At 45.3% G+C, this 21,723-nt stretch overlaps 1 protein-coding gene across 1 annotated transcript in view; it reads right to left on the bottom strand.

The window, feature by feature from the left end:
• Positions 1-21,723, bottom strand: part of Frmd4b (FERM domain containing 4B) — a 183,911-nt gene that overhangs the window by 102,931 nt on the left and 59,257 nt on the right. The window contains 2 exon segments of the mRNA XM_032906036.1: positions 12,789-12,881; positions 21,225-21,319. Coding sequence (XP_032761927.1) covers positions 12,789-12,881; positions 21,225-21,319 — 188 coding nt within the window.

The following is a 21,723-nucleotide window of genomic DNA, read 5'->3' as shown; positions in this document are numbered from 1 at the left end:
GGTCATTTGTTGTCAACACACCATCAGCCAGCCAAACTAATCATAGGCTCACATGAATGGGCTACCGAGTGACAACTTGGCTCAAAAGGATCAACTCTATCGCACCGTTCTCACCCAAAGACACTGAAGATGAACAGGCTTTCCTTCAAAGACCATACGTCATAAAGGAAAAGCACATACACAGCCGTAACACACCGTGCGGATTACTATCATTCAGGCATACTGTACTCTGAACTATTGCAGTGAGCACCTCTCACAGAATAGAACCGTGCAAAAACCATAAGCGCAATGGATTTTCACATTGACGAGTTCATAATGATCCCTTCACGCTATTTAAAATCCAATTCTCATTCAGACTTTCTCTCTCTAGTCTGTATCTGAATCAATAACACCGCATTGATTTGCAAAGAGAATCACATGTACAAAGCCAGGAGGCGGTTGGCTGGTTATGAATGGGTGAGGTGGAGCAGGGAGCTATCCTTGGAGGACCTACTGTGATGTGTAGGTGTGTGGCAGAGACTAGACCAGGCCAATTCTTTCACTGTGGAATTTAACATGGGTAGAATTCAGGATCTTACTTGGTCTGCCAGCACCACTCTAATGCATGGTTCTGTCCTCTAGTTCCTGCTCTCCAGAACCCTACTGAAGCCCTGCCTCCTTGGAGGCTTTGTTTGATTCGTTTTCCTGAAATGATGTGCCTTTCTATGTTAGCTGCAACCTGTTTGCTGGCAACCAACGAACCAGATTAAGTGCTAGAAGCAATATACAGTGTTCTACAGAGAGCATTTCCTCTCTCTCTCTCTCTCTCTCTCTCTCTCTCTCTCTCTCTCTCTCTCCCCCCTCCCTTGCCCTCCCCCTCTCTCTGTCTGTCTCCTTATCTTTCTGTCTCTGCCTCTCTCTGCTCATCAGTAAAACCAGACACAGTAGGAAGCAAATTCTGGCTCTATCCTTCATAGAAGACTGAAGAAAGAGATGCAATGCTCTCTTCTCTTATCCACAGAGTAGACTTCCTAGTGTATGGTCCAAGCAAATACAATTCTTTCCTATAGTAACCATCTCAATGAAACACACTGTGAGCACAGTGTCATGGGAGCCTACAGGAGGGATGCAATTAACTCAGCTGATAAATAAAAGGGAGCATGCTGCCAAAATGAAATCCATCGGCTAAGTGCCACAGGAGAGAGGACAATTGAGCTGGGTCTTAAAGAATGTATGAGGTCAGCAGGTGACAGGGGCAGGAAGGCCATTTCAGGCAGAGGGCATATCAGCCTGAGCAGTTCTCTTGCCAGGCTTTGAGGCCTGAAGGACCCACATTGCTGGTGGCCTAGCACCAAATCGATCTGTAGCTCTTCCAGTTGTGACTAGATCCCTCCATAACAGACACGGGGCTCATCTCTGACTGTATCCTACTTCCAGCAAACAAGTTCCTATCCTATTTCTCACTAGCCTCTGCCAATCCTCCCTAGTTTGTGCTTCTGCCAGGGCATCCAATTACCAGCTTTCTGAATCCACCATCCTGTCAAGGTAATCTCTGTGATGACTTCAGGTACAGAGGGTGTATGAAAAGCATAGGCGTTCTTCAGGGATGATGACTTTCTAGACTCATGAACACCTATTGCTTTCAGCTCTTTTAGAAAAAGGTAGTGTTTATTCTCTGTAGGTTTACTCTGAGGAATTTCACCAGGAGTCTCTTAATCTGATGGCTGGGGTAAATGTTCAGCTTTAGAACCAACCCTGGCTTTTTGAATAGGTGTCTTTCACAAATATGATGAAGGATAATTTCTTGGGAAGAAGAATTGCTTGGGGAGCTCCTGTCTTTAGTTTTCCTGCCCTTCCAACACATTCTCACCTTCCATGGTTTGCTCATATGCTAGGTTCTAGAATTCTAGAACATGACATCTCAGTGCCATGATGAAAAAGACAGGCTGCAGTTGGAGGAAGATGGCCTGCTGGTCAGCTGGCAAGATGGTGTATGGGAAAGAACAGGGTATGGAAAGAGCGGCTCAGCTGGTAAAGAACTTGCCCTCTTAGTTCAAGCCATGGGACCAACATAAAACGTTGGGTATGATGGCACTCGCTTCGCACAGGCGAATCCCTGGGGCTTGCTGGCCAGACAGCCTAGTCTACTAAGCGAGCTCCAGGCCATTGATACCCTGTCTTAAAAACCCAGATGGACATCACCCGAGGAACATCATCTGAGGTTGACTTTTGACCTCCATCTGCACATATGTATATACATGTACACACACACACACACACACACACACACACACACACACACACACAATTACTGGAGTTCCATGGGTGGCTCTCCTTTGAACGGTTACTGACGTTTAGGCAGCCACCATGTTTATGTCATGGTATTTATTCACAGAGGTCAAAACAATGCTGTGGGTGGGGTGATACCGTTCTGTATCTCAAAGCCTACACAGGTCTGTCTCCCAACTTCAGGTCTGGGGTCCCGGTGTGTCTCTCTTCCCTGGGACAAACATAGTGGGAAGCACACACTACATGGGATACAATGCATGGTGTAGTAATTATTAGTACATTTGTTATTGTAGCCCAGGCTGCCCCTGAACTTCCTATGTAGCTTACATAACCTTCCACCTTAACGCTCTTAACGCTGGTCCTCCATGTGAAACAGAACGGGAAAATATGGCTACACAAATGGTTGCTTGGTCAGTTGTGACTAACATTCTCCTCAAGTGAGCACATTTTCTTTCTTTACTAAGTTTGTGCTTTAGTGACAACCTTCTCAAGAGGTGAAATGGGCAAGAATCACTCAATCATTCTGTAGTCAGAACAACATTGAGCTGAGGCTTGGCAAGAGCTGGGCCGGGAGCAACACACCCCACTGTAGTTTCTCTAGGCTGGGGTAGGTAGTTTGAAGAACTTACTTCTGGCTGGGGAGATAGCGTATTCAGCCACAAGTGCTTCCTGTCCTCTTGCCCCCATTAACTCACACATACAGATGAATCCACCTGCCCACAGGTGCTTACATCTGTGAACATATAGACACATCAGAGAGAGAGAGAGAGAGAGAGAGAGAGAGAGAGAGAGAGAGAGAGAGATAGATAGATAGATAGATAGATAGATAGATAGATAGATAGATAGATAACTCACTGTAACCATATGCCTCAGAAGAGTCTCATCAGATTTTAATCTACCTTATGAACAGGGTGATCAATTCCTATTTATTGCTTGTAATGACCCTCAAGGCAGAATTGTAATTTAGTTTAAATGCATCTCTGTCTTCAAGCACATCTCTTTCTCCCAGCTGTCACGCAGTGGTCGTATGGAGGTCCACTGCACTCTTTCACGTCTGTGAAGGGAGCAGTCTTGGAGAACTCCCAAGAGAAGCATTCTTTGCTTCTCCTGTGCACTCAGGGCCAGAACTGCACGTCCTCCTTCCTGCATTTCCAGACTGGCTAGCAGAGCCAGCGTGGACACCCAGCTGAGCCTGTAGGGGCCTGTCCTCTTGCTCAAAGGAGACTGACTTTTCCAAGCTCTCTAGAAGGGCTTGTGTGAGGAGTGTGAGACCCTTGCTTTGACCTGCTAGGGACAGGAGCGAGCATCCTAAAGGATTGTTTATTAAGTGCTTGTCTCTTCAAAGCAGAGTCCTGTTGACCTCCTGGGGGGCAAACAGAGGCTAAGGCTTTGCAAGGAGCTGGGAAAAGGAGCAGGGGAGGGATGTCTGGTGGGGAGAGGACAGCTGGGTGACAAATGTGAAGGCCTTCCACCCTGAGCAGAGGGGACTAAGTCAGACCCAAGCCAGACAGTCTCAAATCTTCCACAGCGAAAGGTCGTATATCACCTAATGGGCTGTTTTATCCACTCAGCACATGGAGACAGACTCTGTGGTTTAAAGTGCACAGATACTTACAATACATCGGAAGCTTCCGATCCAACGGACCCTCACACACTAGATTAGCAGTACCTGTTCTGCACCAAAACTTTCACAGCTGAGAAGTGAAAAGGTTGGGTTGGAAACAAGAAATGGTGGGGAAAGGCGGCTGTCCATGGTGGGGGGACTGAGGGATGTGGACGTCGAGGTTTTGATGATCAAGGGCTTGGGCTGGGGTGTTGGTAGAGGGTGGACGAGGCCAGGCATGCCTCTCAGTGTTTTATAGCCCATAGACAAGCTGGCCCCAAATATTAGCTCTTTGAGAACCCTGTGTGAAAGAGCATACAACACATTTAACTTAAAAAATTTATTATCTTTGTTATTCCTGGGGGTAGGGTTTGGGGAGGGGTGGAGTGCTTAGGCTACCACAGCATGCGTGTGGTGGTCAGAGGACAATTTTGTGAACTTGGTTCTCTCCCTCCCTTTCACATGGGTTCTGGGGGTTAAACTCAGGTCACCAGGAGTTAAGGGCAAGTGCCTTTGCTCCCTCAGCCATGTCACTACTCCTAACTTCTCATCTTTTACTGCACCCTAAGGCTTCTTTCATTGGCTTGAGATACACATGGCACACACACACACACACACACACACACACACACACACACACACACACACACAGACAGAGAGAGAGAGAGAGAGAGAGAGAGAGAGAGAGAGAGAGAGACAAACAGGTATTCTTTATTCATGGCCTTGTTTTTTAAAAAGCCAGATGTAGGAGGCAGAAACAGCCTGCTATGTGATCAAGGAGCAGAAATGTAAATCCGTACAAAACTTGAATCTGGTCTGGGAATGAGTTTTGTGTCTTTCATGAACTTGAGTTAGAATGGTGGAACTTCATGAGTGGAAACCGAGACACACTTCAGGAAGTTCAGAAATGGTCTGGCCAGTGGCAGGGTCAAAAGTGACATTAAAGCAATTCACAGCTACTCCCGGGTTCTGGGACGCTCTGCATCCAGAAGGGGTTGACATGGGGGTGGGGGGCTTTGAAGACTCACACCCCTGGCCACCCTCTGCTGAGCCCGGGAGGAGTCTATTACTGCTCTGACTAATCACACTCCTCTTTAAAAGGATGGTCTCCCCATGCCGTGTGACTACCACTCCTTCTCCTCAATGCCTGAGGCAGTGCATGCGCAGCCATCACAGCCGTGGGAGAGCTTCTTTTTATTACTCTCCGCACTTGAATTAAAAAACAAAACAAAACAAAAACAAAACCAGATTTACTCACATAATTTGCTCCTGCCCATTGCAGGAAAAACATAAAGCAGGGGTCAGTAATTCCTCACTAAAGGCATTCTACTCAGGGGCTTAACCCACCAACATCTGAACTCAACCTTTTTCTTTTCAAACAATCTATTGGTGATTTTTTTTTTAAATGTGCATTGGTATTTTGCCTGCATGTGAGTCGTGTGCGGGTGTTGGATCCTCTGGAACTGGAGTTGCGGGCAGTTGTGAACTGAGCAAACCTGAGTCCTCTGGAAGATCATCCAGTGTTCTCAACTGCTGAGCTATCTCTCTGACCCCTGGAACTCTTTTCCACTGTGTTCAAATACTTCACCAAAGTATTTTCATGTTAAATACTCTATTTTGTGATATTTTTCACCTAGAATTTGCTTGAAGTATCTTTCTATAACAATAAATCTCTCCTCATTGCAGTCTACAGATAGATAGATAGACAGACAGACAGACAGACAGACAAACAGATAGATAGAAATAAAGTATTTTTAAAAATCTAGCAGAGTAATGAAGCCCACTGTTGTGGTTATGATGTTCCCTAGAGTAGAATTAATTCCTTATACCTTTTATTTTTTGTGACAAGGTCACGCTATGAAGCCTAGGCTGGCCTTGAACTCAAGATCCTCTTTCTTTGACCTCTTGAGTGCTGGAATTAGAGATTGTGTGTACTACCATTGCTAGTCCTTGCTCATCTCATTCCAGAGGCCTAACCTGCCCATGGCAGGCCTGAATTTGATGGCAAAGTATGCACCAGCAGGCTTTCAAAAGCTCCTTGTTCCAATAATCAAACAAAATGGTGGCAGTTTCCCCTCATATTGCCTAACAGAATTCTCTTCCATGCTGAGGAGTACTCAGTCCTGAGTATCTCCAGGAATGTTTGGGGTGCCACAGAAAGGACATGTACAGTCTGGGACAGAGCAAATACAAAGGAAGGAAAGGAAAAGAAAAAGACCCACAGGAAAGGAATGGTGAGCCTAAGAGCTATTCAAGGGGATAAGGCTGGTGAAAGGTCCTGAGGTCCCAGTGGGTGGATCAGGGTGGTACCAGCCTGCACCACCCCCGCTGCCCTCCCCTGAGGAATTGGGAACCTTTCCAGTGAGGTCAGGCAAGCCTCTGCACTCCTGATGTAGGCAGGCTTGTAATAGCTCACTTAGTATCAGCATTTCAGATGCTCACATCTGGGTTCCATTACCAAAGAGGCATATGTTTGCCAAGGATAACTTACAGCTGTAAGATAACGACCCCAGTCAGGGAGGAGAAGTCGCCAGAAACCTGAGGGAGGCTGGCGCTCACATGGAGATGGTTCACATTCATAAATAATAGCATGCCCATTCACAAAAGGGTCGTGTGTGTATTGGTTCAAATTTTGTATGAAAATTTCAAAGATTTATTTAGAGTGTGTGTGTGTGTGTGTGTGTGTGTGTGTGTGTGTAATACTGATATCATAGAGAAAACACTGTGCTTTTTCTTTGATTCTTTTCGTGCCTCCTGTATGAGGAACTAGCCTGTGTCAGAGATGTCTGTCACTTGTGCCAGGTTATCAAGCATAGATTCATTTTCTTTCTCACTGGTGGGACTGCCATGCCCAGCCCAGGAGTAAAGGTGACACATATCAAACGTTTAGCCCATTGCCCACTCCAGGGCTTGTTATATTACGGGAAAGAGGAAACTTCTCCACAGAAAAAAGCACACGTCACTTTCTTCATTGGATAACGTTTTGTGAAGTCATTTCATATTCTCTGTTTCCTCTTGTATCCTCACAAGACCTCTCTCTCATCATCTCTAAGTGACTGGAGTGTGGGGGATGCAGTATAGTTCCCTCCCCTCTCTCACTTCTTTCCTGCACTCCTGCAACGACTTCCTACCTCTGTTCCTTCCACTGTCCCCTCCGCACCTGCACCATTCCACTCAGCACCACAGCCCCTGTGAGTCTGGTATAGAAACTGTCCAGTTACTCTCTTAAACCCCACAAACCTCGGTGCTTTGCCCCTGAACTCCAAGAGCTCTCTCTCTCTCTCTCTCTCTCTCTCTCTCTCTCTCTCTCTCTCTCTCTCTCTCCCCCCTCCATTCCTCCCTCTCTCTCCCTCCTTTGGGTTCTCTCCAGAAGTACAGCTCCCTGCCAGCCATGCTTCCACTGCCCAGTCTGCTTCCTAACTGGTCTCCTGGCCTTGGATGAATCTCCCCAGAGATCTGATACCTCCTTGCCTTGTCTCTGCCGATAACAACTGTGATAAGATATCGTGGACCTTTCTGATTAACACAGCAGCCCTGGCTTCACCAACACATCCTGGTTTTCACCCCAAGACCATTTTCTTTTTCCAAAATATCTTACCTAAGACACCCCGACACATTCACGGTTTGACTGTCAGTGCCCTGCCAGTGGCTGTGGGACAGGACTCTCATCATCATTTATCATTGCAACCCCAGCACCAGCACAGGACCAGACTCAGGGTAGGGGCTCAGTAACTACCAGAAGAATAGACATAACAATAGACTAAGGGACTTTCACACGGGAATGGCGCAGATGTTTCCTCATCCATGATCGTCTCTCCTGAGCAGAAATGGGGCAGAGGTCAGTAAATGAATAAAAAGGAGAGGAGAAATGTTTATTTGAGGCTCAGTGTAGTTTCTCCTGGATGGTTTCCCGGCCCTTAATATTTATAAAATGTACCAACTTAAAGAAGTTTTGAGCCTCTCTCAAGGGTCCGTTAGCATCCTTCATACGTGCTGATTCTTGTGTTTGTTCAGATACAACCTGCCTTATGACACAGGAACCCAGGAGACAAGACACACAAGGACATCCCTGAGTGACTTAATGGAGTTATGATTCACAGGGGGAGGACTGAGAGAGGGGCTCTACAACAGAACTCTCTCTCACGGTATACTAGTAGAACCTAGGCCAGGGTCGAGAACGAGGTGGACTTTGGTCCTAAAGGGGAAAACTAGTGCATAGTTTGAAATTTTTTCCAATATGATTACACTGGGCTCCTCTTCTCCCTCTGGAGGAAATGAAACACAGCATATGCCCTCACGTCCTCCTTACAGCTTGCTTACCCTATCTCTGGTGTTAGTATTAAGGTATGCCCAAATGTGGCCTTAAGAATAACAGTGATACCCATCCTGGCAATGTGTGGCCACTGGAGGGGATCATTTCTCACTGTGTGACAGCTCACCACCTCGATGGCCACTGCAGTAGTTTGAGTATGCTCAGCTGTGTCTCCTGAATGCTGGGATTAAAGGTGTATACTGCCACGCCTGGACTTAAGCTTTTTTTCACATAGAACTTGCTCTGTCCCCGGCTGACCTTGAACTCAGAGATCTGCTCACCTTTGTCTCCTGGAAAGCTGTGCACCACTGTGCCTGATCCAAAGCTTTTCCTGGCCGCTATACCTCAATATCTGGGTCAAAAGTGTGACTTACATTTCTGGATAGTTGTTAGTTAAAGATTAAGAGTCCAAATGAAGACAATAAACAGCTAATAACACCTAACATGACATAACTATACTTTGTTCAACTGCAAACACAAACAATAAACTTAACTGGGTGGAATCTTGCTCTGAGATCACCGGTGTTGCTCTCCTTGGACACAGGATGCAACTCCATTTCACTTCCTGGTGCCCCTCTATTACTTGAACCAAACATTTTGTAATTTTCCTTTTTAAGCTTGCTACACCTGATCAAAATGCTCTTCAAGAGAGTAAACCAGCAAGGCCCTGGGTTCGGTCCCCAGCTCCGAAAAAAAAACCCCCCCCCCCAAAAAAAAAAAAAAGAGAGAGAGAGAGAGAGAATAAACCAGAGGGCAAAGTCTATGCTGGGTTTTTCTGAAACTTCTTTTGTTTATGCAATGAATCTGATTCTCTTCACCTTAGACGTAGCCTCAAGCAGATTCTTTAGACAAGGGCAAAAGGCAGTCACATTCTTCACCAAAATACCACAAAACAGTCTCTAGGCTACCTGCTAACATTCCTCTCCTCTGAAACCTCAAGCCAGGCCCCCACATTCAAATCACCTTCAGCACCAATGTCTTCCATAGTCCTACTGGGATAGCCTATTAAGCCCACTTAAAGCATTCCAGTGCTTTTCAAATCCCAAGTCCCCAAATCCACATATTCCAAACAAAAGTATGGTCAGGCCTATCACACCAGTCCCTGGCATCAACTTCTGTTTTAGTTAGGGTTTCCATTGCTGTGAAGAGACACCATAACCAAGGCAGTTCTTATAAAGGACAACATTTAATTGGGGCTGCCTTACACTTTCAGAGATTCAGTGCGTTATCATCATGGCAGGAGGGATGGCAGAATCCAGGCAGACCTGGTGCTGGAGGGGCCTAGAGTTCTACATCTTCACTGAAAGGAAGCCAGGAGCAGACTGTCTCCCAGGCGGCTAGGAGGAGGGTCTCAAAGCCCTTGCCCATAGTGACACACTTCCTCCAACAAGTTTATACCTTTAATAGTGCCACTCCCTGGGCCAAACATATTCAAATCACCACAGCCATGTATAAAGGGCCTCTATGCTCTAATATGCCCTAGCACATTACACGGATGTCTATGTATGACGGATCTCTGTGCTCTGTATTCGAGCACATTACTAGGTGTCCATGCATTAGGAACCTCAGTGTTCTCCCAGCATATCATCTGGTGTCCACACACGAGGGACTCGTGACAATTTAGATGCCTTTATAGTATTCAAAGATCAAAAAACCAAATGATATCTTTGGTTTCGTGTGTGTGTGTGTGTGTGTGTGTGTGTGTGTGTGTGAGGGGTTTGTTCCTCAGGGTTGTCTACTCTGTGTGTGTGTGTGTGGGTGTGTGTGTGTGTGTGTGTGTGTGTGTGTGTGTATGATATCCCTGACTCCCAGGGTCCATCACTATTAAAGGCTCTCACTAAGCAGTGTGCTGGCTGACCAGCAAGCCTCAGGGATCCACCTGTTTTGCAAGTGAGCCTAATAATACCTAAATTTTTCTAGTTAAAATAAATTTTTTTAAAAAATAATTCTAGTTTGAGTTCCCTGTTCACATTTTCTAGTTAATACAAGCAACCTGACAGGTTCTTTCCTCAAATGGAAATGTCACTAACAATTCTGCGTTCTCTAATTGGTGGTGTGAGAACCTCAGACAAACAAATGTGACAAAAGCCATTTACTAGCTGTCCCTGAACTGTGAGCCTCCACTGTGATCTCTGTGAAATTCATTCAGGATTCTGAGAGTTCTACCCTGTGTGCTTCTTTCTACGTGATCATTTCCTTAACAACTGCTTGCTTTGAAGAGTAAAGGCTATGATGATGTCACTGTCTTGAGTCAAGTGAATCATTAAAGCCTTGATAAGGGTTTCAATTATGCTAGCAGAGAAGAGAAAGTTAACACCAAGCTGTTACAGGACATTTGAGATAACGTGCTAAGTAGGGGCTAAAGTCCCAGGAACAAGCCACCACCAACTGCTGCGGAATCCCAGAAACCTGCTGCAAAAGATAACATGGCCTTGTGAAGGACTGTCAGGAAGGGAAGGCAGGGTTTGCTCTCTGGAATTTTCAGACACACGCCAGACCTAGGCAGCTGTCGCAGAACAGGCACACAAATGTTGTCACTAAATAAATAACATTTGTCAAGATGCTCCAAAGACGCATTGCTTTGGCTGGGCTGAGACACAGCAAAAACATGGCACGTGTCCACAAAGAGTAATGTGGAAGGAGCAAAGAAACATATTTTCCCCATCCTTAGTAAGATACAAACAGTAAGCCACTAAACAACCCACCCAGTTTTCCTTCAAGGTGGGAAGGGAGAGGTAGAGGAAGTTCCTGTGGAGAGGAACTTCTGGTGGAGGGGAACGTCTAAGTCTGTATTTTCAGAGTTTGAATGTTCACAAGGATAACTTCACTCCTTACAGGTACCTCACTCACAGCAAGTTTCCCTTCACTTTCTGACTAATGGGCAGCGTTCTCCTTGCTTCTGGTGGGACCTCCTTCCGCTTGTTTCTGGGCCCATACACCTTACATCAGACCCTTTCAGTAAACTCCAGGTGTTCCTTAGGATCCTGGGACACCTCTCCTGCTATGATTTAGACCTAGACAAGTCACTCCCTGTGCCCTCCCTCTTGGGTGTTAATAAAAATGAAAACAGTGAAATTTGTAAAATTTCACCATGACTGACTTTGCCTGAACATTATATAGAAAGGAGGAGGGGAAGGGGAAGAGGCAGGAGGAGGAGGAGTCAGAGGAAAAGAAGGGAGGAAGAGGGAAAAGAGGAGGCGAAGGCAAGGAGTGGAGGAGGGGTGGGGTCTCCAACATCACAGTATAAAATGAGATGTATCTTCATTAAAGTTCCACATGATCTTAGACTATTCCTCATGTTGAATTAGTTAAAATGACTTCACACTTATTTATTCTGGGTGCACGCGTTTACATGTATGGGTGCAAGCCTGTGGAGGACAGAGGACAACTGTTGGAGTTCACTTTCTTCTTTCGCCGCTGTCCACTGTGCGTGTGTGTGTGTGTGTGTGTGTGTGCGTGTGCGTGTGTGTGTGTGTGTGTGTGCGTGTGCGTGTGTGTGTGTGTGTGTGTGTGTGTGTGTGTGAGAGAGAGAGAGAGAGAGAGAGAGAGAGAGAGAGAGAGAGATCCCCGACCCCTGCACCCAGAGTCTCTCACTGAGCAGTGTTGTGCTGGCCAGCAAGCCTCAGGGATCCACCTGTTTTGACTTCAGTGGGGCTGGGATTACCAGCGAGCCAGGGATCAGATTCAGGCAGTCAGGCTTGGTAGTGAGTGACTTTCCCAGTAGAGGCATCTGAATCAACTTTACAAAAATAAATTTGGTTTATGAACAATCTACCAGCAACACAGAGTTGTGTAAAGCTTTACTCAGGTTTAAAGTGGGGGCAGGTCTATGACAGAAGGAACTGTGGGCTCCATTGGCAATGTTTCGTATCCTAAGCTATGGAGAGGGCAAGAGGGTTGGTTAGTCTTTAAACATCCCACTTCTCTTAGCTTGGTAATAATTAATGCTAAAATACACTCCTGGTGGGCCAGCTCTGAGAAAATCCCTGATTTAGTTAAACCCGTGGGTCTCAGGCCTTTGTTATTCCCAAACAGAGCGCATAGAACATGGCGAGGGTCATGAGAGTTCTCCTTGTCCATCTCTGCGTGAACCGACTCAGATCTGTGAGCTGTTGGCGCAATGCTTTCTCTGTGCAGTTGCTTTGCTCTGCATCTTCGATTTCGATGAAGACACGGAATTGTGTAAAACTTAGTTGTCTCAATCTCTCTAGCCCACATTATTCCCAGCATAAAGTACAATAGTAAATGTTTGCCGGATTTCAGTTTTGAAGAATCTCAATAGCTTATTGATTTAAAAAAAAAAAAAAAAAGACCTCAGGCTTAACATTAAAATACATCTCTCGGGTTCCTCCGCCTCATGTTTACCCTGAGTCTTTGAGGAATAAAGCAAGACACTTCTCTCTTTTATCGTCAAAGAAAACAATTCTACATAGTCTCTATGGTAACCTAGACCAAGACAGTAGGCAAACTCTTTCTCATGGTAATGCTCTCATAGGGTCTCTTCCCTTTTTATTCACTACCTCTGACTTCTAGAAATCATGAAAAATAAAAATAAACAAATAAAAAAAAAAAAAGGAGGAGAATGCTGGATGCACCCACACGTACCTGACGGCAAAGTGCAGGACGGCTGGGCCTGGCTTCTTCGGCAGATCATGCTCCAGAACTCTGTGGTCTAGCTGCAGCCAGTTCTCTTGACCCCTGTGAGAACAGAGCAGAGGCAGAGCATGACACAGAAAGTTCAGCAACACACGGTGCTGGCCCAGCTGCCTGAAAACACTCACGCCCTCACACCAGGCAGAGAGTACAACAGGCCATGAGGCCGCTTCCGCGATTTCTGTCACACCTATTGAACCCGTCTCCTTGTGAGCCACCATTTCCAACTGGAGAAGCTTGTCAAGAGGAAGTTGCACATTAAACAGATGACCCACATCTAAAAATCTTTGATAGCCAAAAGTCTGGAAATAATCCAAATACTTAGAGGGTATTGTTAAGATAATTATCTAAATCTATATAGAGAAAGGCAATGCAGGCATAAGACAAGCTTGCAGAGTTGCTTGGAACAATTTTCTGGATTCAAATCTGGATATAAATGTAAAAAGCAAGGTTCTCTGGGCCTGGTGATGCATGCCTTTAATGCTACAAGTGAGTGGGGAGCAGAAGCCAGTGGATCTCTGTGAGTTTGAGGTTATCATGATCTATACAAGTCTGGGCCAGCTAGTGCTACTCAGTGAGACCTCCTCTCAAATAAAACACATGAACAAACACTTAAAATTCTAATAAAAAGCATAACAGTGAGTATAATATATTACCAATACTGCCTTTTGTTTATGGAAGCAAAGCCTTGCATTAGTCCAGGTTTTGCTCTACTGTGCCCTGCTTGCCCATTTTTTAACTAACGGAAATCCATACATATTACGTGCACATATTTATAAAAGCTGTGAGTAAATAAGAAACGGATAATGCTTTGGGAGGTTAAGACATTGAACAACACTAAATTAATCTTTATACACATACAAAAGGTTAAGTGTGACATAGTTTAGTCAGGAAGGAGGAGGACTCCAGTTTAATACAGTGAAGGGGACTTAAATACAGCAGTAGTTTTCCATGTACACACAGGCTGGCGCTCTCCTGGAACTGCTTCTGTGGACACACGACTTACAGATGTTTAAATATCTATTTACTCTCAAGCCTCATCAGTTCACAGGCATAAACAGTTCTCTCAAGACCTTGACCTTTACGGCTCGACGCTCCATGGATTCTTTCCACGATTTCCAAGGCTTGTTCAGCTGGCCTATCCGTCTTAGGGCCTGTTTGAATGTGCTTACGCTAAATCCAGTTTCAGAATACACTTCTGCTGGTGGGAAGGGGATGTCAAATTCCAGCAAAATCTGTTGTAAGCTAGAAAACATGTTCCAGCCTATTTTGGTCCTTGGATAAATAATTAAAAGGCAGACTCAGGAGATTCGAAGCTGTCATTCATCGTAAGTAGATAGAAAAGGGGGCTGGAGAGATGGCTCAGCAGAAACAAACACTGACTGCTCTTGTTCGGTTCTTAGCTCATACACTGCGGTTTACAACCAATCATCTGGGGCTTTCTGTTTTCCGTGGGCACTCCACACACATGGTACACATACATACATGCAGACAAATAGGTTTACACACAATAGTTTTAAAAAATCAGGAACAAAGCAGGTAGGAAAGGTGGGCCCAAATAGTAACCATATAAATGGTAACACTTAGGGCTGGAGAGATGGCTCAGCAGTTAAGAGCACTGACTGCTCTTCCAGAGGTCCTGAGTTCAATTCCCAGCAACCACATGGTGGCTCACAACCATCTGTAATGGGATCCTATGAGCTCAGGTTGGACTAGGAAAGGATTTCTTCTGGTGGTCAGGTCAGATAAAAGCCACTAGGACATTTGTAAAACAAGCTCTCCCCTGCCCCCACAAAGAAGTCATTTCCCTGGCTTCTGGCAGAAAGGTTGTGGCTCTCCATTGATTTACCCTTAGTTGCACATCAAAGCCCAGGCTGGCCCCCAAGTCCCTCAGTCCCCACTCACAAGTCCGTTTAAAGGACATTTAAAGGTTCAAGCTAGCCCCCTGGCCCTTCCAACCTCTCAGCTGCTTGTCTTCATGGCCCACATGATTTTCTGCTACCCCCTCATCTCTGCCACTCATGAGCTTCTCTGAGAGACAACCCTGTCCAGACGTATCTCATAGACATGTCTAGTCTACTTCTGTTTCTCTCTGCTCTGGACTTCTGATATCTCTGGATATTTCCTCTGTCTTAGTCACAGTAAAACCCTTACTCCTAACCATACCATGGAGGCGCCATTTCAGTGGTTTCTTTACCTTATTGACCACGTTGGAAGTCTTTACTTATTTATGTTATCTTTTAGAGTAAATATGCAAGAAAAATGTCAGGCCCGGAATTTGAACCCAGAGCTCTCAATATGGGGTAAATGATAACAGAGGATTATATATATATATATATATATATATATATATATATCACTGGGCTTAGTTTCTATGTATTTATGTATTTGTTTCTATAATTACAAGATATGGCTGCTGGGAACTGTCCCAAGATTTTCTTGGTGGAACTTTGGGAAAGTTTCTTAGAATCAGTGGTATTGTGTGTAAGAAAAACGAACGAAACAAAACAAAATAAAAAACACAAGTCAGAAGTTAAAGATTCTTGCATTATACTTTGTCATGTTCAATGTGATAATTAAGGGCACTTCAGCTTCAAAGCAGTTAAAAGTAAGTGTTTAAATACACAGCACATCAGTTTTACGTCAAGTTTTCACATGGCAGATCAGACTAATTTTGAATTCTTCCTTCTCCCTTCCCTCTTCCTCCCCCTTTCCTCACCCTTTCCTCATTTTTTTCTTTGGGAGAGATCTGAAAGAGGAGCTCAGTGTGCAGTCAGGATGGCCTTGTACATCAATCCTCCTGCCTCATCCTCGAGGGGGCGTGACACGTCGCCATGGGTGGGTGTGTCCCTTATTCTTTCCCTACAGAGATGTGGCATGATTTCAGACATGTTCCATGTTTTCTATGAAGCTGCATAGAACCCTGTGTAAGAACGAACAAGGCAAGTGCACGGCACACAGGCAGCAACTGGGTTGGACACGGGATCAGGGGCAAACTGTAATTAAACATGGAGGAGACGTTTAATACAGAATTCTGGGCAGAGATAGAACAAGGTGCGGGTACCTGTTACCTCTTTGGACGAAAGTATAGTCAGAGTGGGGACACAACAAAACCTCGATAAATATTCCAAGGAGATACTCGTGTGTATGTAACAGAAATAGACGTTTAAAGCATAAAAATACATATTAGAGATCAAATTTTTTCCTTCTGCTGGGAGTTGAATCTCTGGGTACGCCAGGCACGAGTTCTCACGTGAGCTGTCACGGGCCTGGAGCCCACAGTCTGCTGTTGGTCATCGAGACTGGCCTCCATCTGTTAGGAAGACTCTGGCCTTGGATTCTACATGCAGGTCAGGTCAGCCTCAATCCCATGATCCCCCTGCCTCCATTTCCGAAGGGCTGAGATCATAGCCATGTACCGCTAATACATGTATTATATTTTCAAGATTTCGTTTTTAAAAGCCATTTTACAGTCCCTCCAACTGAATGAAAACCCTGAGGAATAAAAAGAAAATTACCTATGCCTAAGTGCAGAGATGTGGTAAGATTCGTTTAATGTTTTTATCTTGCTTTTTTTAAGTGCTTTTGTCAATAAGTATGAAGCGTCTGCAAAGCTTATACGTTATTTCTTCAGCAACAAAAGTCACTCAGTAAAGTTTTTCCAAAATGGATGAAGGGAGGTGACAGAAAGGGTCCCTTGTGGAGAAGGAGGGCTGAGGCTGCCCTCTAGAGGTGGAAGACTGCCCTGCACACAGAACTGGGAAGCCTAGGCAAGGGCAGCCTTAGGAATTGCACCCCTCTGTGTCAGGGACCTGCCTTACTTGGTCGGCTTTGCAGCCTTCCTTATATAACTGTGGTCTACCTCCCTGTTTCTCTTCTGGCTCCCTGAGCTGGGGTAAAAACAGTCATTGACACTGTCCCTTGCAGCTCTACCTTCCTCTGTTCAGTTTACCACAGTCTCAAGGCTGATGTGGCACTGGGGATGGAAAATGCAACTCAGTCAGTGAGGGACCTGAAAGGGAGGGGTCCGACTTGTTGGCTTCACAGGGGTGGACAGAAAGGGAGTGCTGGGGGGAAAAACCTTCCAAAAATATTCACCAGACAAAGAACTAGGCTTGTGACCAAGACTTTCTGAGGAGACACCCTTAGACATAAATACATTTCTAGGCCTGTTCCCCAGAAAGGCTGAGACCTTCTGTCTCACAGAAAAGACCAACTTGCACTTCTGAAAATAAACACAGGCAACACCTTCCCCGGCTGGCTATAACTCTGACATTAGGCGTTGCCTCTTACCTGTAGGGGAGCCCGGGGCACACTGTTAGGAAAACTGTTAAGGTTTGACTTCTGGGGCCCACGAAGAGTATATTAGAAAGGAGTCCACAGATCCCAGGGTAGACAAGGAAGGGGGTGGCCCAAGTCCTCAAAGGAAGCCATTCATCCTGTGCCACCTCTCTTTTTGGGGTGTGTGTGTGTGTGTGTGTGTGTGTGTGTGTGTGTGTGTGTGTATGTGTTTGTGTGTCTGTATGTGTACGTGTGTGTATGTGTGAGTGTGTGTGTGTGTGTGTGTGTGTGTGTGTGATGTATGTGTTTGTGGTGTATCCACACACATGTATGCAGAGACCAGCAGAGAGCAGTGGGCATCTTGCTTTATTTATAACTCTTGGTCTTACTCCCTTGTGGCAGGGTTTGTTACTGAATCTGGAGTTAGGCTGTCAATCAGCAGGTCCCAGCAATCCCCTTTCCTCTTATGCAGTGCTAGGGTTACAGGGTGGCCAGGCTGGATGAGATCTCAGGTCTTCATGACTGTGAAGCAAGCTCTCTTACCCTGTGAACCCCTTTTCCTCGATAGAGTTTCATATATTGGTGAGGCTGGCCTAGAGTTTTCGGTACTCTTGTCTTCACCTTCCCAGTGCTAGGATTACAGGCAGGCAGCATCATCCCCATTTCTTTTCCTTTCCTTTGTGAAGGAAGTTCCAATGTCTGGACAAGGCGTTATGCTTATGGCTTTTGCCTTTCACGTGGTTTGACCCCTTCTTTCAAGTGCTGCCACTCTATTCTAAATCCTGTTCCTCCTCCATGGTCTGTCCCTCCTTCAGTGGCTGAAGGTGCATTGCTATCTCTGTGCCTTGAGGGGTTCACCTGTGATCTTGTCCTATGCTCACCTCTTAATCCGTTCTCAGGCGAGTGTGTTCCCACTTAGCAAGAGCACAGTGTGTTTTAGTTTCAAGTGATGCTCACCTAGACTGTCACCTTCTGTCCCCTCTATGGACTCCGTGTGCCTTGCCAGGTTCTAGAGATAATTCTGTGAGACCACTCCAGTGCTGTGCAAAGCCTCTCTTACCTGTGTGCCTGTGCTCTGGATTCTGCATTCTTACTTAATGTGCCTGGAGGACAGAATACAAGACTGGATTATGGGCCTTTTGTAGGAGGCTGCTCTGTGGCTGCTATGAATTCAAAAGCTAAATAGTGGTCCCCAAGATCTGTTTCCCTAACTGAGGATCCTCATGCACACAGAAGGATGTTACATAAACCTTGCCCCCTGCCCCAAGTTATCCCTGATTGGCTAATAGAATGCCTACAGCCTGGGCTGTGCAGAAAAGAGCGGGGTGGGGTGAGGTTCCCAGGCTTGGAGTCTCAGGAGGGACTAAGACCAGGAGAGTGAGGAGAAGAAGGAAGAGGTTGCCACGGGGTAGCATGGATAGTGAGCTCATGCCCACAAGGGCTGGCCTGATGGAGCAGGAGTGGCCCAAACAAAACGTGGCAAGTGGTATCTCAGGGTTATTGACAGGGAAACAGACAAGATAGCATAAAGGGTTAATATCTGCCCAGCTTTACTGCTCTAAAGCTTATAAATCTAATGGTCTCTTTGATTTTAATTTGGGAACTAAATGATCTGAAGTGGAGTAAGAATCCTTAGTAGATATTTAAAAGCAAGAAGGGGATGTAGCAAGGCCCCTAGAATAATAATAACTACAACAGTCTCCCATATGGCATTTGCTGTGTGAGGGTTATTGTTATGTACAGGTTATAGGTGTGAAACCTGAGTGTCAGAGATGTCAAATGCTGCTGTCAGATCACGCAGCTTCGGAACTCCACGGCATTTCCTCCCATCTCATTCTTAGCCAAATCTTGGACCTCTTTCCTTCCTGCACATTAGCCACAGCCGCTCTCCCCACATTCCTTAAAACAGAAACTAAGGCAAGCATGGTGGCACATACATATAACCCCAGGACTGAGGGCGAGGCAGGAGGGTAAGGAGTTCAAGGCCAGCCCGGACCACTCGAGGTCCTATCTCACTCACCAACAAACATCATATCAAACAAAACATGAAAGTTAAACTGGGTTCCATCTTTGGACAATTTGGCCTTTGTTTACAGAGCCAGTTCTTGGTGTTTGATGCATGCTGTCTTCCAGACATCATCCTGGCCCACTCCGTCTAAAACTGGCCCCACCAGCTTTCCTTAGTATGGCCTCTCACATCGTCTTAGAGTTTCTGCTATTCCCTTATCATCTCTTTGCTTGTTAAACCAGATCACGGCATTGCAATAGCAACTCTTAGAGCAGAGATCCTAACTATGCTGCTCACAGCTGAATCCCTGTAGATGTTCAGGAGACATTTCTTAAACAAATGCATTATTCTAGTCTTCAGACTTTTAGCTTCAGCTTGATACGGTCCCCTAAATGATAGAGCTCATGGCAATTACAGTTCCTAGCATATCAATCAGTTACTATGTATTCACGGCCATGAGTCTTATATGCTATCATTCTGCCTGTGTGTGTGTGTGTGTGTGTGTGTGTGTGTGTGTGTGTGTGTGTGTGTGTGTGTGTGTGTGTGTGTGTGTGTGTGTGTGTGTGTGTGGCACTTTAATCACTGACTCATGTGAACTGCTTGAGGCTTTCTGGCTAAGTACTTGTGGGGAAAAAAACCTGGGCACACACATTTCCTATTTTATCCAGCAGAGGGCAGACAATCAAGTGCCTCTCCACTAGCTATTGGGTGAACATGTCGTTGGGTGACTCTGAGTAAGAGGGCAATGTCCACCGTGTTTCCGCCCTGCTTTTGGGTAAATCATCTTCAGTAAACATTCTGAGTCAGGCTCTAAGTTTTTCTGGGGTTTGCATATCTCTACAGAAGCATCTTGTACATCTGGGGTTAGCGGCCAGAGTTGACAGTTTTGTTTAGACTTCCTAGAAGCCCTGGGCTAGGAAGCATTACAGGACATAAGGTGTTAAAAACAAATCAACTCCTTCTTGAGGTTATTTTCCACCTGGTTTCACAGGACAACTGAAAAACCGCTCAAACAGAGAAAGTTATGCAAAGAACGTTGTGGTTGGCCAGCATATTTTGTGTCTGGAACACATGTTCTTAGACCTTAGTATTTAAGGGACTCCTCAGAAAATATCTTCAGAAAAGGGAAGAATTCCTCTCCTAACATCTCAGACACATATAATACAGACAAATTAGGTTAATATAAAACAAACAGGAATACACACACACACACACACACACCTCAACATGTTAACGTGAAGAAAGAAAAATGGGGAAAAAACCCAAAACAAACAAAAAACCCTGAAGCAACATGAATGATACTTAGAGTACAGGTAAAAATTAATTCAATATATATACATGTATATATATTTCACAAATTGGGCTTTAAACTGTCAACCGTGAACACCAAAACATTAAATTAACTTCACGATACTCCTAAATGGGCTGGAGAGATGGCTCAGCGGTTAAGAGCACTGACTGCTCTTCCAGAGGACCTGAGTTCAAATCCCAGCAACCACATGGTGGCTCACAGCCATCTGTAATGAGATCTGATGCCCTCTTCTGGTGTGTCTGAAGACAGCTACGGTGTACTTTTATATAATAATAACTAAATCTTTTAAAAAAAGAAAAAAAGATACTTGTGAATACTGACTTGAGTGTTTTCATTACTGATCTATGAAGTGAGTTGGGGAACATTACCACTCTTTCAAGTAGACAGGTAGCATAGACTACAAACTTATTAACACACATTTGTAAACACACTTTGAGGTTTCTTTCTTTCTTTCTTTGTTTCATTATCCAGCTTCCCAGCTGTGGCTCCCCTGGAGCTTGATATGTAGACCAGTATGGCCTAGAACTTGTACCTGTCATCCTGCCTCAGTGTCCCGAGGGCTGAGGTGGCTGGCCTTTGCCACCACACCTGGTGGTATTTAAGACTTTTACGTTCTCTGTGTTCCTTCCCTTCTTCCTTTATGGCATTTGTAGGGAAAGGTTTTTCCATACTGAGACACTCATAACTAAACAGGATACAAATACTTTCTCCCTCGTTGCCCACCACAAGAATCAGCGAGCGCATAGTCCAGGCAGAAGGCAAAGATAGGAAGAACCCGAACACTCACGTGTCGTCTATAAACGTTATTCCAAAGTACTCCTTCTCCTTCAGGTTGAAGTGGGACGCCACGAGGTCTAGCAGCTCTCTGGATAAAAGCTTGGGCTGTCAAAACACAAATCAGATTAGCACCTGTTTGCTCGCCAGTCTCCCCCAGTGCTAGCGCCTCCTTCCGCCTTAAACCACCAGGAGCAGCTTTTGCTTGCTTGTGTGACTTTTAAAAACCCTTCTTTCAAGGACATAACTCATTTTACATTACGTGTGAGTGTCTTTTCTTCTGCATGTATGTTTGTACGGTGTGCGCTTGGTGGTGCTTGCGGAGGTCAGAACTGGAGTTATGGATGGCTGTGAACCATCATGTGGGTGCTGGGAATGCAACCTGGATCTTCTACAAGAGCAACAAGCACTCGGTCCATGGAGCCATGGAGCTCCTGTCCTACTAATTTTTTTTTTTCTTTTCTTTTTTTTTTCGGAGCTGGGATTGAACCCAGGGCCTTGCGCTTCCTAGG

The sequence above is a fragment of the Rattus rattus genome, chromosome 6, assembly GCF_011064425.1.
Source record: "Rattus rattus isolate New Zealand chromosome 6, Rrattus_CSIRO_v1, whole genome shotgun sequence".
NCBI classification, from domain to species: domain Eukaryota; kingdom Metazoa; phylum Chordata; class Mammalia; order Rodentia; family Muridae; genus Rattus; species Rattus rattus.
Note: the sequence above shows the minus strand (reverse complement) of the source record. Positions and strands in the feature narration are given on the sequence as shown.